At 39.7% G+C, this 17,503-nt stretch overlaps 1 protein-coding gene across 8 annotated transcripts in view; it reads left to right on the forward strand.

Annotated features, from left to right (window-relative positions):
* astn1 (astrotactin 1) overlaps positions 1-17,503 on the forward strand; it is a 487,501-nt gene that overhangs the window by 173,443 nt on the left and 296,555 nt on the right. For 2 of the 8 annotated variants that reach the window (XM_005936984.3, XM_005936985.3), the window contains exons 6-8: positions 6,176-6,325; positions 7,933-8,085; positions 11,983-12,150. In XM_005936984.3, the coding sequence (XP_005937046.1) occupies positions 6,176-6,325; positions 7,933-8,085; positions 11,983-12,150 (471 nt within the window). The remainder of the gene's footprint in view (positions 1-6,175; positions 6,326-7,932; positions 8,086-11,982; positions 12,151-17,503) is intronic. The other 6 variants (XM_042225858.1, XM_042225860.1, XM_005936986.3 and 3 more) reach the window with 5 other exon arrangements.

Below are 17,503 nucleotides of genomic sequence, written 5' to 3' on the forward strand. Positions count from 1 at the left end.
AGATGACCAGTATCTGAAAATACAGCAAAGACCTGACACAGGACCTGAGAGATGCATCTGCCTTCAGTTGACCCATCTACAAGTCACTGAAGCTTCTTCGGAAGTGGTCACAATGGCTGTCAAGAAGCCATTCTTAAGCGACTGAAAAAAAGTCTAGGGAACACCAAATTACACACTGGAAATCAGTGTCAGCGGGTCCTGTTGAGTGATAAATCCAAATTTGTGGTTCAAGTCATCAATGTGTACGGAGCAGGTCAATACAGATTTACAACCGTAAGTATCAATCTGTAAAATACAGTGGAGGTGCTGTCGTGCATTTTAGCCTGTCCAAACTGATGGAATTATGAAAACAGAAAAGTATTTCTCCATCATGAAATACCGTCTGGAAAGTTTGTGGCAATGGTTTCATTTATCAGGATGACAGTGATACCAAACACACTGAGACTGGAGTCTAGGGATAAAGCATACCCGGCTAGAAAGCCACACAATGGAACACTATCAGTCATGGATTAATGATTCTTATTATATAGTCAAGCTTGTTAGAGTTGTACAACCGTGCTCAGTCACTCACTCTGCCTATTTCCCATTTTTCTAGCAAAATATAAAGAAATGGCTTTTTCTGAAACACTTTTTCTCAGTACTCTACTGGGAGCAACAAAACAAAACAACATAAGGCAACTGGCAACTGTAACTGGTTGCAAAGAGTCTTTCTTTCATTGCCACAGCATGTAGATCCGCAGTAGCAGCAGGAGGAGTGAAGAAATTACAAGCCAACAAGTCGCTAGTGACCAAGTACAATCCATGCTCCGTCTATGCCACAATAAAGCTCGGTGGCTGATATGTAGTTTCATGTAAATGTGTTAGCAATGTTTAAATATCTCCCTCTGCTGGTGCTGTAGCTTACTGCACTACTTACTTAAGCATGCGTGTCTGTCTAATACACACTATTACACAAGTTGCTGTGATACTGGGTTGAATCCTTCCACAGAGTTTTATTTCCTCCTGGTCTTTGCTTGGGCTTTTTGCATTCTCCAAATGTATTCTGGCAAACGTGTTAACCACTACACTATGGCACTGCTGTCTGCTACTGCATAAGCTGTCAAAATGCTACTGCACTGTCTCTCTACAAAGAGGAAGACTGTACTATCGCTGCTATTATTTACTGTCAAGACAGTTATGCAAAACTAAGAGCAAGCTTTACTGAACAATATGATTTCACCAAATCAAAAGTCAACACACACACACACACACACACACACACACATACTAAACAAAGCAAAGCACAGCAGAAAGTAAAAACAAATGAGGGATTATCCATGGCACAACGAAATGACACATGGGATAAAGAGCACAAAGAAAGAAATACAGACATAACAGAGCAAGCTAACATGAACAGGTGAATACAATTAAGGCAGAGCAGACAGTAATAAAGGTGAGAAAAGACAAAAACTAGTACAAAAAAGAGACAAATATATGGAAGAAGCAAACACATGGAGGGAAACATGAAACACTAGAGACAGGGGGAAGAGAACAGCAAAATATGAACAGGAACCAAACTGAGAATTAGGAAAACACAAGTGCTATTACATTTTTATTTTATTTAAGAGACTGGGAATTGTGTAGGCAAGCTTTTTTGTCTTCTCAGCAATGTAAAGTTTCCCGCATGCACTGCAAAGTCAGGTGACTGGTATTCTGCTGGATATATAAATGAATGGTTCAATATTGACCTAGCGATAGCAGTCACTACTGCCAAATATGATTAGCCTTTGTTCTGCTGTAACAGTAAGGTGATCTTCTTTGTTTAATTTTTGCTCCTGTCAATCTCCACATTTATTCTCATCCAGTCACGGTGACATCAGTCCTCAGCAAAAGGCCTCTATTAGACTTTGGCTTAAGCACATACATTTACTCAAATCTTCAACTTCCTTTGTGTTGTCTTTAATATTAATTTAAATGTAAATTTGCTCTTACATCTAAAAATATGCTGCTCAAACTGGCCAGTAACAGTTAAAGTCCACCCATGGTGACAGTGCTGAAGCGCTGATGTGTTCCATCTTTGTTGAGGCTTTGCAGCAGCCTATAAGATAATTCATTGAAATGAGTACATGTACATATCCACATGAATAAAGCAGCAGTGATGCTCTTAATGTGAATTATGGATGATTCTTGTTATGTAGTTAAATTCATCCCCCAGCTGTAGTGCAAACATTGTTGCCAAGACTGTCTGGGAGGATGTTGCAACCAAAAAAACATGCATGATAAAAACACAGTAGATTGGTTTTGTTATTTTAAATTTCAATTTTATTAATATTTTTTGGTGAAACTTGTAATTCAAGCATGCCTGTGTGCTTGATGTTTTTTCCCACCTCCTTCTTCCTACTTTAGGGCATAGAGATTTAATTTGTCTTCACAGAGTTTTAGTTGCGCACACTGAATAATGTTCCAGAGGACTCTGTTTCCAGCCAGCAGACATATCTGGGGGGAAAGTGTGCAGTGAATATTCCTCATTATTAAATCAGTCGTGGAAAGCACTGCAGAAACAATGGTGTCATCTAAAAAGGCTGAAGTAAGAAACGCCAACATCTGTGCTGTCAGATAGTCATGGCTGCCAATAATATTTACGCTGCACATTCATATCTTGCGCGCATTGTTCAAAAAAACCCAACAATATGAAAAGCTGATGAAGCCGCTGTCATGAAAAAGTCCTTCTGCGTTTGCCACATTGACATCGCTGCCAACTGTGTTTTCATTGGCCCATTGTTTCTGAGGGATCGTCTCCAGTTTAATCAAACACCGCCTCTTGGTTGGGGATTTTTAAAGCTCTTGTCACAGAGCAACGTTAGCATGAATTTTATTTCGATTCTCACACGTCCCGCTGAGGCAGCAAATCTTTGCTGCTTTGATGGATTTTCCCCCTCACTTTTTGATTCGCAATCCGCTAACACTTGTAAGACAAGCTTCAATACATGCCCCCTAAATATAGCTAATGCCTCAGCTAAAACACTCAGCTGAAATGCACTGTGGGTATATTGTTGTGCGAGAAGAGTTTGTTTATTTTTAAGTGTTGCACCTACTGTATAATCAACCCTCATACTTAAGAGCATTAGCTTTAATAACAGTCTAATGACTGGATGTTATGAGAAGGATTATCCTCCCAGATAAAGCTGAACAGTCTTCTTTTTATTTAACATTTACTTTGCACTCTTCCTCTTTGTAGAGACAAAGTCTTATGGATTGTGTTTTTCCCTCCAGTGTAGGAAAAATATGTAGCACAGAAAAACAGGAGTCATGTTGAGATTGTCTAGCTAAAGTATATGTTGTGTGTTTTCATGTATTTCTTTAGTGTTTATGTTTTTTATATTACTTGCTGCCTCATTGTTGCTTCATGTATACTTTGAAATGAATGAGCTTGGAAACAGTGTCACACAGTTCAGCCCTCAGGCTTTGAGCCTTGAGTCAACACGTAATAGCTTATTTATGTGGCTTTTTTACATTATCTTTAGACACATCTATTTTCACATCCTGCTTTAAGTGAGATGTTTGTTTCACACATTTTCTCCTTCTTTTGGCTGCTTGTGATGTTATAAATGTGATACCCTTCATACGGTCAAGTCACACAGCTCACCTTGTAAGCACTGGAGACCCGCTTATTTACTGGTAAACCATTTCTTTACCAGGACAGCGAGTATAAAGTTAGCCTGAAGCGATTATGCCCGTACAGGGAGAAGAAGTAAAACAGCTTGTTTCAGCCAACGACCAACCAAAGTCCCAGGATAAAATAACTAAGGATTATTGATTTGTGAATCATTCCCAGCTACTGAAGAATACAAGAGTAAAATCATGATGCTGGAAGTGAGCACAATAGCTCACCTTTAGATATTTACAAGTGTTGCCATCTTTACTTTTATTAAATGAGTATCCGGTTGTTCAGTGATGACGCGACGAATCCTACTTCCGGGTCTAAAGTAGTCTGCGTTTAATATGGCTTTTGTGTTGTTAACATGTTTAATGTTATGTATTTTCTTATATTTGATCTCAAAAAGCTCCTAAAACAGTCAGTGATCACTGCTGACCTCCCTCGGCTTTTATTACCGCTAATCATTTATTTAAGCTCAGTTTTTAAAACCTTAGGATGTAACTACAGCCCAGCCCATGCAGCAGTATATGAATGACTAACCTCGTATTGTGGATGGATTATCTCAGTTGTTCTCCTGGCTTAAGTTTGGTCCTTTTACAGCGTCCTGCCATGCGATTACATTTGTTCCTGACCACCGAGAACACTCACGTTAACTTTTATCGAGTGGAAAAAAAGTTAGCTTGTTCATATTATGCTAACATAGCTGTGTCGCTAGCGGTCACGTAGCACATCATTATATACCAGCTAGCCCAACTTCAGTAACCCTACAAACATCACTGCTGTTTCGTTTTCTGTCTTCATTTATGTTGGAAGTGATAACAGAACTGTACGTTTTAATTTGTTTCCAAAACCCCGCAGTCAGGACATGCTATATTGTATTTAGATAGAAGCTAGCGAGCTAACTCCCTGCTAACTTCTAACTCCGTTAAATGTCATAAATTCCGTTTTCATGGATGCCTGGATGTTAAACTCAATTGTTACACCTGGTAGAGCAGAACGCTGATCATTTTATTAAAGATGAAAGACTTTAGACAGTTTTTCAACTCTCAGTAATGCCATAGTGATCGTTTGATATATGGACCTGCAGCGGAGTTTAGACCCAGACACGGCTAGTGACGTCAGACTGAACAACCAGATATATTGAGTGTATATAGACAGTAAAACAGGGTGCTGTAAAGGGTTTGTAGTACATCTTTGTATCTGATGGAGGAAATGTGCTTTGTGTTTTTGTAAAGTCAAAGTCAGAAAAAGAAAATCATAAGCCTGTGCATCCAGTTTTTTTCTCTTTTGATGCAGAGCGGTCCTGGCATTTTACATTATACTAAGTACACACCATAAAACCCATGGACAGTAGTGCTTAGGAGCACCCACTAATTCGCAGTCCTTAGCAAAGAAACAGCAGAAAGAATTTTTTTGCTTCTAGTTGATCAGTGGTCTTAATTTGATCTTGTCAAGCTAACCAAAGTTTAGCATTATAACAGTGTGATACAAATTCAATGGTTTCTACTAAAAGCATTTTAGTTTGCTGTTATTGCTTCCAAGTGACTGGTTCCTCCTCATATAGTTCTCTCTAAAACATCTCCAAGGGTCTTAATTGTAGTGTAGTGCTATCTTAGAATCACACAAAAAGGCAAAGTGCTGAAATGTTTTTATGTATTCCTGATATTTCCTTGGAAGAAACATGAACACAACCAGCCTTGTGCATCATGGATACACCAATAAGGTACATAATGACCACATTATGTTTTCCACAGTAGAATGACTTCAAATTGTTTAAAAATGGCCTCACAACCAGATTTTCCAGATTTATGGCTGGAACAGTTGCTTCTTTAAGATACCTGCAAACTGGCCAAAACTGTCATGTTGCATTTATGGAGGTGCTCATGCTCACTGATCAGTTCATCTAGTTCATTTGATTTGCAGCTAGTTACCCTTAAATTTGCACATATGCTGCTTCTACATTTTGGCTTAATTCGTGTTAAATAAATAGTGATGTGTATTGTTGTTCATCTGGAGTTAGATTTACCTGATTTTAGAAATTTTAGAAACTCACCTGATACGTCTGTGTACTTTTCAAATCTTAATATCTGACAAGCACCAATAATATCAAACTGCACAACAGTAAAAATGAAAGTAGAGGCTAAAACAATAGTCAGTAGTCTCAAACTCAAACATGCACTTCTGATTGTTTAACACAGGTGACATCAGTATTTTATTCAGATCGAGCCAGCATGCACTCTTTTTAATGTGCTGTTTCATGGATGTGGCTAATTCAAAATGTGTCAGTTGGGGGAAAAAATAAAAACTAAACACAGTATTTTAAAGAAAAACTGGAAAACACAGTGCTCAAAGTTGCAGCTTGATTTTTATTACAAATGAGCCGACACATCAGTAGATGATAGAAGAAGAAGAAGTCGTCCAGCAGTGGGTTGATCGTGAGTTTTGGCTTTTTCCTGCCATCTCTGTGAAGCTAACTTGAGGACAAATTCCCCACCACTGGTCCAGAACTCTTTTGTATTTTTTGTGTGAATCCAACAGCGGGTTCAACATTCTTGAACCCAGACGGGGACTCTGGGACGGAGGCAGACAGCGAGCCTCAGCTGGCCTTTTACACCGACCCAAACCGCAGTCGCCGCCGGAGTCGAGGTATGAGAAATGGTAATGCCAACAGCGCGTGGGGCTCAGGGGGTAAGGAGGACTCATACACCTACAGACAGTTAATCTCGCCGTCTGATGGTATTACCATCGCCACGACGCATGACAAGTCACCTTTACAGTGCATATAGCGGATGGCTCTGGTGTTGTATGTGCTCATCAGTTTGACTCCCAAGGGAAGCACATGCTGTGGATATACATAGGTGTGTGTAGAGTGGTTGTGAGCATGTGAAACTGATCTCAGTGCATCCGAATATAATCTTGTTGACGGAAATCAAACAAGATGATGAGATCAGAGGTCCTCAGTACAGAATATTTTGGCATTAGTTGCATCTACAACCCAAAGAACATCTTATTTTGAAATAATATTCCACACAAATATTATTTCTAAGCAGGATCCTCTGCAAATGCTGTCATAGTGAAGTGGTGCAGCATGCTTTATATGTCAGCATGCCATGTCCTTGCAACTTTGATGTACAGTAATGGGGTGTGGAAAAGAGACAGAGAAGATTTCTTTTTTCAAGTAAAAAAATGTGACACTGGCCTCAAAATAATAGCTGCTGTCGGAAGGCGTTACAAGCTGTTACGATGCCTCCAAGCCAATTATTCCCCCGTCATGTGCACAGGTGTCACAAACACAGCAAAGCCTCCAGAAGTGTAGCCAACACCTTTAATTAGACTGAGCTTTAAGAATAGAACTATGTTGTTTAGATGCAGAGGATGACTCATGTGGCATGACAAAAGTTGTTTTTCATGTATAGAAAATTTTGAGAGAAGGATGTGAAGAATGAGACATTCCCCTCTTTCATATAGAAGGCAGAAATGTGCCCTGAAGAGAGGTTTTGTAAAATCTGAAAAATAACTGAAAGGGAAGTCAAAGGGGTGAAATTCTGCCCTGCATCCAGTTTCTGGGTAAGTTACTTGATTAAATAAACTAGCTTTAAACATTTTGCGATAGGTCAGCTTTCTACTTTGGCTTTTGTTTAAAGGATTGCCTTGGGCATTTTTTGAATGAAAAAGTTCTGCCAGAGTAATTTAAAAGTGACAATGGGATCTAGAGTTATTCAGCTAGTGAAAAACGAGGCACTTTAAACAAAGCCTGCGTGACTACATTCAAGGTCACTGTGATATTTTTCTGTGTGTATGTGCACGTATGCGTGGGTGTGGGGTCAGTTTTGACACTTTCTGCATTGCACTGGGGAGCAAAAGCGATAAGGGGAGAGTTCTCACTTTCGGGGGAGGGGGGGCAAAGGAAAGTGGAGGAAAGAGGGAAGGTTTGAAGAACAACCTCTCTCTTTTTTCACTCCACACATTCCAGCGTGGATGTTAAAACCCTTCGTAGGTAAACTGTATTTCTGTGCCACTGAGCCGTGCCTTGTGTCAACTTCCCAGAGGCTTGAGGGTTTGGATCCTAACGACCTTGTTATGGGTTTAGGCCCATGTTGTTGGGGTTTTTTGTCTTTGTTTGCTTGTTTGTAAAATAACTGTAAAATGACTCCCTGTGTAGCCATTGTGTGTACATGTTTGTGTGACAGTGTGCATGTATTGATGGAGGGGTTCTTGGGGAAAAGTGTGGTATCTGCTTCACAGTTCTCTACTCTTTCTTTTTCTTCCTCCCCCCCTCTCTCATTTCTTTCTAGCAGCAGGTTCCCCACGGAGCCCCATCAATAAGACCACCCTGACTCTGATCAGTGTCATCAGCTGCGTGATTGGCCTGGTTTACTCCTCTCACCTCTCCTGCAGCCTCTCAGTCCGGGTAATCTTACATGTTCCGGAGCACCTCATTGCTGATGGTAAGGCCTTACACCAGCCACGGACTGTGGATGCAGCCTTTTCCCAAGCACATCCCCAGGGAGCGCTGAGCTTGCATTTCCTCGTCACTCTCCGGGGAGTTCGGCCCACTATATCTCGCTAACCGAGTGCCTGTGCTTTGTGGTCGAGCTGCTGATTTGCTTTGCTCTCTCGAAGACAAAGGTAAATGCCAGGTCGACCACCCTCTGCCTGGGTTTCCCATGTCGCAGCGCACAACAGATGTGCCCTCAAAGCATCGGAGCGCATCGTTGCTAGGTCGCAATGACCACCCACAGCCAAACCTCCATCGCGCTTCCCCTGGTACTTTCTGATATGTTGAACCACCTCGCTAATGAATTTCAATGTAGTACCTGCAAAGAAAAAATAGCACCACGGGAGCCAAGTGTTGGCTCCTGCTGGCTCGTTGGCATTTTTCAGCTGTCACTGAAGTGAGCTGGCAGTCCAGATATATTATAGACTGTGACTAGGCTTGCTCATCTATCATCTAGAGGTCTGATTTGATTTGAAACGCTGCTGCTTTCCGGTGGTACACGCTGGCCTGCCAGTGATATTAAAATTCCAGGGAGGCATCGAGGGAGGGAACTTTGAAAGGAGAGATGAAAGATGGCGAATTCGCCTGTTGAATTACAAAACTGCGATCGATTTAGGATGTTTCCATAAATGTCTCCACAGTCTCATCAGACTTGATTTGATGTCACGGTGAATCAGATGAAAATCTGGATTCCACCGCTGTGGAAAGAAGCTATTAATGCCAACAGCTGCACATGTGTCTGACTTCAAATATTGAAAGAAAAGTACCAAAATATAGAGTCACACCTTTCTCCTTGCCTTTCACGTCTGGGAAAGTAATCATCTGAAGATGTTTGTGTAGTTACGTGGGATAACAATATCTACTGCTTTTCAAGATACATAACAAAGAACAGGGCCAACTTTTTCTTCCTATCACTAACTCGGAGAGTCGGGAATAGAAAGGTGGCTGACGTTTATCATCTCAGATTGTATTTGCTGGAAATAGATTTACTTTTACCATCTGTGCCTCCTGTGAGAGGTTTCCCAATTACATCTGAAGCTATCTCAAGGAGCGATGCTGTGGCCTAGAGTCCCATCCGAGTAGTGGCTGGGGATTCATGTTACCGGTCATGCCTCTGCTGCCATTATGCTGCCATTATAGATATTTATCCATCAGATCCTGGGCATTTGAGTCAACCTCGGGAAATTTGAAGGCAAACATCCAAAAAGTTAAGCGCAAAGTACCAAGTAGTAGACCAAGAGTCTACTGCCATTCTAGCAATGAAAGTGCACATAGGCACAAATGAGTGAAATTTTAATGTAATGTTAAGTGTGCTAGCCTTTAAACATGCCTTTTTTTTTATATAGAAATTCCAAGGTTTTGGAGGATGGCAATCCAGCACCATCTTTCTTTGTACTTGTGATGTACTTGCACAAAGTAACGCAACATAACTGCTCTATTTAAAGCGTGACCAAAGAGCTGCACACAGGCGATTCATTCTGCTCTTAAGTCTGGTGCTCACGTTAATAATTCTGGTCTCGGAGTCCGTTCAGGCCTACGTGGCTCCCTGTGAGAGTCAAACATCACGATGTGATGAATGTCTCAATTAAGATGGCTACAGTTTCTTATTTTGATAAATGAATTCTTCATTGTATATTAGACCATATATAAAGCATTTATGTTATACACAGAAATCCATTTCATCTTTCAAAAGTGCATACATAGTTGCCAGAAAACTCAAATAGAACATAAAAAGTGTCATAAAAACAGAAACACTGCTGGTGTCTTCAGAGTTTTTCCAGGCAGTTTTATGACTCTCCACAATTAAGCTAACAGGACGAGTCCAGCCATTTGCAGTGTGTGCTCTAGTTCTAAGGGAATCATCAAAGAGGACGGCGCTAACTAGGGCACACAGAGCCTGCCAACAAGTCATTAAATATGCTTGGGTTAGCAAATGCCCAGTGCAACCCGTGTTTGCAAATGGACAGTGCTTTGGTCAGTGAGCGTTGTTGCTAATTTACGGAGATCACACAGCGGATAACTCTCAGAACCAAGTGTTCCAGAGACACCTCCTGTGTCAGGTGTCCTGGAACATGGAAGAGTGCTTTTGTTTTCCCAGGCAGTCACAAACTCAGTAGAAAACATTTTGCATACGAGCTCCCTTTAGTTTACAGCATTTGAGCTGTAAACCCCCGGAGACCTCAGTCTTTAAGTGTATTCAATGGAACTAATTGATTATACCTTTTAAGAGGGAAGTTGTGTGCTGCAGCTTTCAACCACGAGGTAATTAAAGCATAAGTAGAAAGGTTTGAAATTAAACAGCAGCAGTAACAACGGCAGTCCTCGCCTCATTATCCTGCATTATGGCAACAGAATGTTAGCCCAGTGCTCAACAGTTTTACTTCCACTGATCAGATGCACAAACTTTGAAATTTACATAGAAAACAAACAACGCGACTGTAACTCATTTACAGCTGCACGCTCTCATCTTTAACCTTTTCAGAATTACGTGTCGGCCCATAGTCGTGCCAATAATCATTATTATGCATTTATTATTACAGAGAAAGCGTTGAGCTGATGCTTTGTTTGTGTCATAACAACCACTAATAAGAAAGAGGAGCACTGCGGAGGACTTCTCAGGGTCGGGGAACATTTGTTTCACAGACAGCCATACTTTGTTAAAATAAAAGAAACAAACACTGAACAATGTGAGTGATAGAGATGAGATGCACAGCACGGAATTATGTTAAATGTTATGAATTTGACAGCTATAACAATCGATTTACAAAAACCCTGAGACCTTGGTTCAAAAACTGTTTTTGTTGTTTCAATTTGGCTTTCACTGACATAATATAATGCACTGTAAATGCTGTATTGCATCAGCATTTACTCTATACAGTTTGTAAGCAAATATATAGTCATGAATAACTATTAATTTTTTATGGCATGAAATCACAGCAGCAGTCACCTTTATGCGATTTCAAGTAGCAAAGATCTTTCTTACAATTAAAGATTTCAGAATGTGTTGTTTTGGTGAAGATGCCAGTTCTGCCCTCACTGCTTCTATTTTCTCCACAGTAATAATAGAAAAAAAACAACAAAAACAGCAAGAATCAAATGTTTTTCACTGCCCACCCAGTTATAGTTATGTGGTTCAATCAGCCAGGACCATCAACCTCGTCAAGGTACATTTGGAAATCCAGCTGATCATGCCTTACACATGTTATTTGTGTGATTATGGATATTCCTCTGTTTAAATCTTTCTGAGTGATCACAAGTTTTGCTTTTCAATTTTGCAGCTTTCATGTTTGCACTATGGCTCTTAAACTAAAAATAACAAGTAATGTCTTATAAAGCTTTCATGTTCTTCCCAGATCCACTTCATTTTAAATCTGGTATTTTTTAATCACATTTTCTTTTCAAAAAATTAAATTTTAAGGTTTCCTAATTTGTTTTTCTCTCGTAGAAACTGCCTCACTAAAAGGTGGTGCTTGCTGTCATTATATTTAGCTGAAGATATTTCACTTGTAAGGTCCAATATGTGCTGTAACCTTGTCTTTTTGCTGTTGTTGTTAAATGGTTTTAGAAATGATAGAAAATATAAAGAAATAAGTGGTAAAAAAACATGATAAATATGATAATTTGCTTTGAAGATTTTGTTCAAAGTCAGGCTTTTTTATGTGTCCTGTTCTGTTTTTCGTTCCTTCTCATTCATCCCTGCTTTTTCACCCTCCCCCCGTCTCCATTCCTGTCATCTTTTCGTTACCCGTCAATTACCTTTGTCCTCCTTTTCAACCATCTTATCCATTTCACATTTCTTTCCTGTTCCCTTCTCTTCCGTGTCTTCCATTTCCTCTGTCCTACCCAGGGTCAAGGTTCATTTTGCTCCAGGGGAGCCAGTTGGATGCTTCAGACTGGCTCAACCCGGCCCAGATTTTGTTGTACTATCAGCAGAATGCCAGCGGGCCGTGGGTGAACGAGCTGTGTGGACGACGCCTCCTGGATCCCTGCGAGCATCAGTGTGACCCTGAGACAGGTGAGCCGAGGCCGAACTACCAGCTCTTCTCACAGCTTTGAGTGGAAATATTAACTAGCAGTGAACTTATTGATCAGCTCTCTTCATGACTTCCATTGGACGGGTGAAGTCCTGAAGAGAGCTGATATTAATACAGTTATAATTATGACCTGTTACATAAAATGCTGCTGCTCTTGAGATATGTCAGGCTTTGCTATAAAAGCTCAGATTAATTAGAAGGTTGAAATGATATGAAAATCATTGTATTTTACAATTACATTCTAAAAAACAACAAAATATAGATTATTGTTATTTTTACATTAGTTATCATCTTTCAGAATATGCCTACAACAACATTTTGTTTAAGTCTAGTCTTCTTTTTGTTTTTTTTTCTTTGACTTACAGTAAATTTAGGCTTTTTGTAAGAAAAAAACTGTATTTGAAGGCTTTTGAAGTCTGATTTAGTTTAGTTACGGAGTAATTTGCCACAATGTGAAGCTGCTTGTCGTAGCTGTATCCATTAGGCTTTGTACACTTGGTTTCTCTCCGTTTTGGCCTCCCATCCACACTCAAGGAAAACGCAGCGTTTGCACAACGCTGTCGAAAATGAATACATTTAAAGACGCGGAAGCACCGACAGTGAAAACTGACCTTTTCAAAATTATGACACATTTTACTCATGTGATGCAGTCATGTGACCAGTTAAACCAAGATAGTGGAGGGCAGTCCTATTAAAGATTAATATCAGTCTGTAGATGCTCCAGAGAGCTTTTCTTCAAATTCTTTTATTCTCACTCGCTTTTGCGACTTTGTACTTTTGTGTTACTCGCAGCATCAACTCCACCTCATTGTTAGTCCATTTAAAAAACTCGGTGCTTTTCCTCAACATTTTGCCAGAAAGTAAGTAAGCGGCAGACATAAATGAGCAAGCCGAATCTTCTTGTGCTTCACACATGCGCAGTACTGGAACGTAAGCGTTTTCAGCCATTTCAATGTGGACGCACAACTCTGTGAAAACGAGTAGTGTGGACGCGGAGCGTTTTCAGACGTAAATCTATCCAGGCTAGTGTGGACGCAGCCTTAATCGTCTGGTATATTTGGTGTTCCCTCTGAACAGAGTGAAATTTGTAACCGGCCATCAATTTGTTTTATTTCACAACTAAAAGCAAAATGAGCCTCCAGAAACAGAGAAAGGCAAAAGTCGCATCTGTAACTTTCACTCTCAGCCTTAGCTAATGCCCACCTCACCATAGCTGCCTTCAGCAGAGAAAGGTTTTAGATGGATACCCTCTAAAATCACATTTATATGCAGACCTTGTTCATTAGTCGCCTGTTATTGTTCATTTTAACTTAAGTCTAATATAATAATAATCTTATTTACTTATTTAATCTAAAATAGATAAACAGCCCACATCTAATGTATTTCTTACATTTCTCTTCTTGCACAAAGTGCTAATGATTATTGCTGAGAGGAAGGCTAATAAATCCTCTGTGTACACTGTGTAACAAGTTAGTGTTCATGATATGTACGTCTACTTCAGATAAACTAAAGCGCATTTTAAAAAATACTAATAACAACAACCTTGTTTAACACTAACCTTATTATATGAAACAGCTTCACTATTTTGACAACACATAAACAGTATTAAAAAAAAGAACAACATCCTGATAACACAAAAATGATGTAATGGACATGGTGAGGACATTCTTCGTATTACCAGTTTATGACTCATAAAGTTGTTGTAAACAAAGAAAAAACTACTAATAAATAGCCAACTTTAGCAACATCATGAGTCACAATTCTAAACCAGCGTGCTCCGTCCTCGTCCGCCATAGTGCCCCCTGGAAATACTTCTGATGTAGTCTGATTTGTTTTTGGTTTTTTTATTATTATTCTTCATCCGCAGTGTTTTGTTTTGGGGTTTTTTTTTTTATTCTACTTATTTTAGAAAATTGGTGAAGATCTTTATATCCTCCTGTTTTGCCTGCTTGCTTGTGTCTACACAAGTTGCTGAGCTGGCGGTGCCGCCCCGAACAGTGCAATGCACAGTGCAGTGTGATAAAAGTGAACCTGATTGTTTTCTTGAAACAACATCATAAGTGCAAAAGCAACATGATAATAAGTTCTGATTGACGGGAACGTGTATAAATAAAACACACAAAACTCAAAAAGTAAACAATGCAAACACAATAGTGGACTGTTGTTTTTTTACTTTTGGTTAAATAAGTGAGCTCACTGTGAAATCTTAAACGTGTTTCTGAGATATGTTTCTCACCCCAACGGATTGCAGCAGATGGCCCCGCCCCTCCCTGGGCCTGGTTCTGCTGGAGGTTTCTTCCTGTTAAAAAGGAGTTTTTCCTTCCCACTGTCGTCAAAGTGCTGCTCATAGGGGGTCATGTGATTGTTGGGTTTTTCTCTGTGTGTATTGTTGTACGGTCTGTCGTACAATATAAAGCGCCTTGAGGTGACTGTTGTTGTGATTTGGCGCTGTGTAAATAATATTGAATTGAATTGAAATATGAATACAATTATGATCTTATTAGAAACCTAAAAATAAACATCCTGGTTAATTCATACTAAGCTGACTGATTTCAAACATTTCCTCCCTCCATACAAATTACTTAGTCCCAGTTCACAGCAGCAGTCATCTCATGGTTTTGGGCTTAATGGGAATAAGAGCATAGAGATATAACAAACAGCTACAGGAGAAAGTGGACACAAGTTAATGTGATGGAACAGTGGCGTATAGATGCTCCCCCAACAGCCTGAGGTTGTAGCAGCATAACTAAGGCTTGGTTCAGGGTCACCTGAAGGAGCCCTCACTACAATCTTAAGCTGAAAGGAAACTTTTAAACCTGATCTTAAAAGGAGAGATGGTGTCTGTTTCATGAACTCAAAGTGAGAGCTGGCTACACAGGAGTGGAGCCTGATAGCCGAAAGCTCTGCCTATAAATTCAAATGAGAATATTTTGCTGATAAAAAATAACAGCAAAACATTTTGCTGTTTAGCGAGATCTTTATCAGTTCTCACTGCCTGTATACATATATACACATATATACATGTATATATGTATATATGTGTATATATGTATATATTTTGATCTTACAATATGGGACTAAATGTAGTGTGTTAAACAGATTTATGCAGTACATTCTGATAAATTAATAAATTAGAAGCATTTGATGTATGTAGTTATATCTCATTCCTCAAATTTGCTCAATACTTGCAAGCATATGTTATTAATAGGAGACACGATGGTGTGTTTAATTTCTCTTTTCTTGTGTTTAAAAGATGCCTGTACGTCTTTGTATTCAAAGAGTATCATTTTAATCATTGCCTATTATAAATGACTTCTTCAATTTCTGTTCTAACCTTTTTGTCAGGGAGTATTTTGAAATCAAAGTGCTAAATATAAAGTGTTCCCTGTTCCAATGGAGGTGTTGACAGTAAACTTTTTCCCTGGGCAATTTCCCACATACAGAAATAGCCCTGGCCTCAAGTTTCAAGATAAAGTTTTACAATGCATAAGCTTCCAAGAAACAACTAAATTTCTTTATGAAAACCGTGTCAGCTTTCAGATATACAACAATCAATTAAATGCATCCTGTCATATGTAGAAATTTCTTTCAAACATGCTTATATCTGTAATGGCTCGAGGGAGAGTGCGGACAGAACAGTGTAATTTTTGCTTTCTTAGACAGTCTCTGCCACTGCATCACTCTGATTATTAGTACAAGAAGTCTCACATTTAAAGTGTCTTCCTTGTTTTGCATCCATTATTCAGCAGCCTAACTCTCCCCTGGGCAATACAGAGTAAGTTCTGAGACCTTTAAATGAATCAAAAAGCTGGGCCAGTGTGTCTCATGCCTGCTCTTCTTGGAATAATTTCTGAGGTTCACCCACACACCCAAACCTCCACTCTCCCCACTCTTAAAATGATATATGGACCAGCCGCAGGCTTCAACAATTTTATTATATTTTTTATGTGATTAATTTGTAAAGGAGCCATTGTGTATATGTAAGGTTAGATACAGGCTTATCAGTGGGATAGCACACACGACAATGAGTGAAAGTGTGTATAGGCTGCCAGGAGATTGCAAAGGTGCTATAGATAGCTTAAATCCAATCCTCTTTTCTGCTGAGAGAATATAGTGATGAAAACTGAGATGGGCTGTGACAATTTCTGTGCTGCTCCTGTGAGACATTAAAAGAGGTGGGGATGCTTTAAAAGTGGTGTTTTCACCACATATAATAGTACTGATTTTTCACTCATTTTCAGGCAATTCTTTGTACCTCACCATTTTCACAGGAATGTTTTGTTTGTTAAACCACTTAAAATTCACTTATTTATCATTTAACCATTGACACAGTCAAATTTATTAGAGCTGTAGTCATAGGCATGAATGCCATTGTAGTTTGGGCATGTTTTAAAATGTTCTTATCCCAGTGTGGAAAGGTTGGGGCTTTGTGAAGCCGTTCCATAATGGTAGCTTGCTTCATCCATTCTAATGATTTATGTTTGTTGCAATACCCAAATGTGTCCAAGTTCCAGCTGTCTAGCTGTTGATTTGCGATGAAGTTGAAGAGTCTGGAGGTAGTCCTCCTTCTCCAGTACTGCACTTTATGTAATGTTTAAGTACCAGTAGCAGCAAAACAACCCCAGAGCATGATGCTACTAACACCATGCTTGACAACTTTGTCTCATCTGACCATAAAACTTTTATCCAGGAGGAATTTGGTTTGTCTTTGCTAATTTCAGTCAAGCTCGAAGGTCTTCTTTTCTTGGTTGGCACCCTCTCTATGCTGTGTTCCAGCAGTTTCCAGTTGATGGCAGACTTCAGCCTTGTGGGTTCCGGGGTAATTCCTGAACATCCTAACCAATTTCCTCTCATCTGGGTATGACAATTTTTGTCTATCTCCAGACTAGGGGTGGGCGATGTAAACGATATACGATAGAAACTATATCAATTTGGCCAACGATAGAGATTTTGACTATATTGCTCTATTGTGATAGCGCATGTTGATGATGTCATCAAGCTGCACCTGTTTTGGTCGAAAGCATCGCAGCGGCTACAACCATCATCTGCAAATTATGCCGGGCGTCAGTCATGGCAAAGAGATGAAGCACTTTTGAAATATGGGGAAAGCCAAAAACTGCGCTTCCTCCACTTCCGTAACATAATCAAAAGTTAACGTGAGGGATTCTGGTGGTTAGGGACAAATGCAATCGCATAGCAGGATGCTATACACGGGCCAAACTTCAGTCAGGAGAACAACTGAGATTATTCATCCACAATACGAGGTTAGTTATTAATATACTGCAACAACATGGGAATAGAGCAGCTGCGAGAGAATTCAACATTAATGAATCA

This window comes from Haplochromis burtoni, unplaced genomic scaffold (genome assembly GCF_018398535.1).
Source record: "Haplochromis burtoni strain Fernald_Lab_line unplaced genomic scaffold, NCSU_Asbu1 Contig_185, whole genome shotgun sequence".
Lineage (NCBI taxonomy): Eukaryota > Metazoa > Chordata > Actinopteri > Cichliformes > Cichlidae > Haplochromis > Haplochromis burtoni.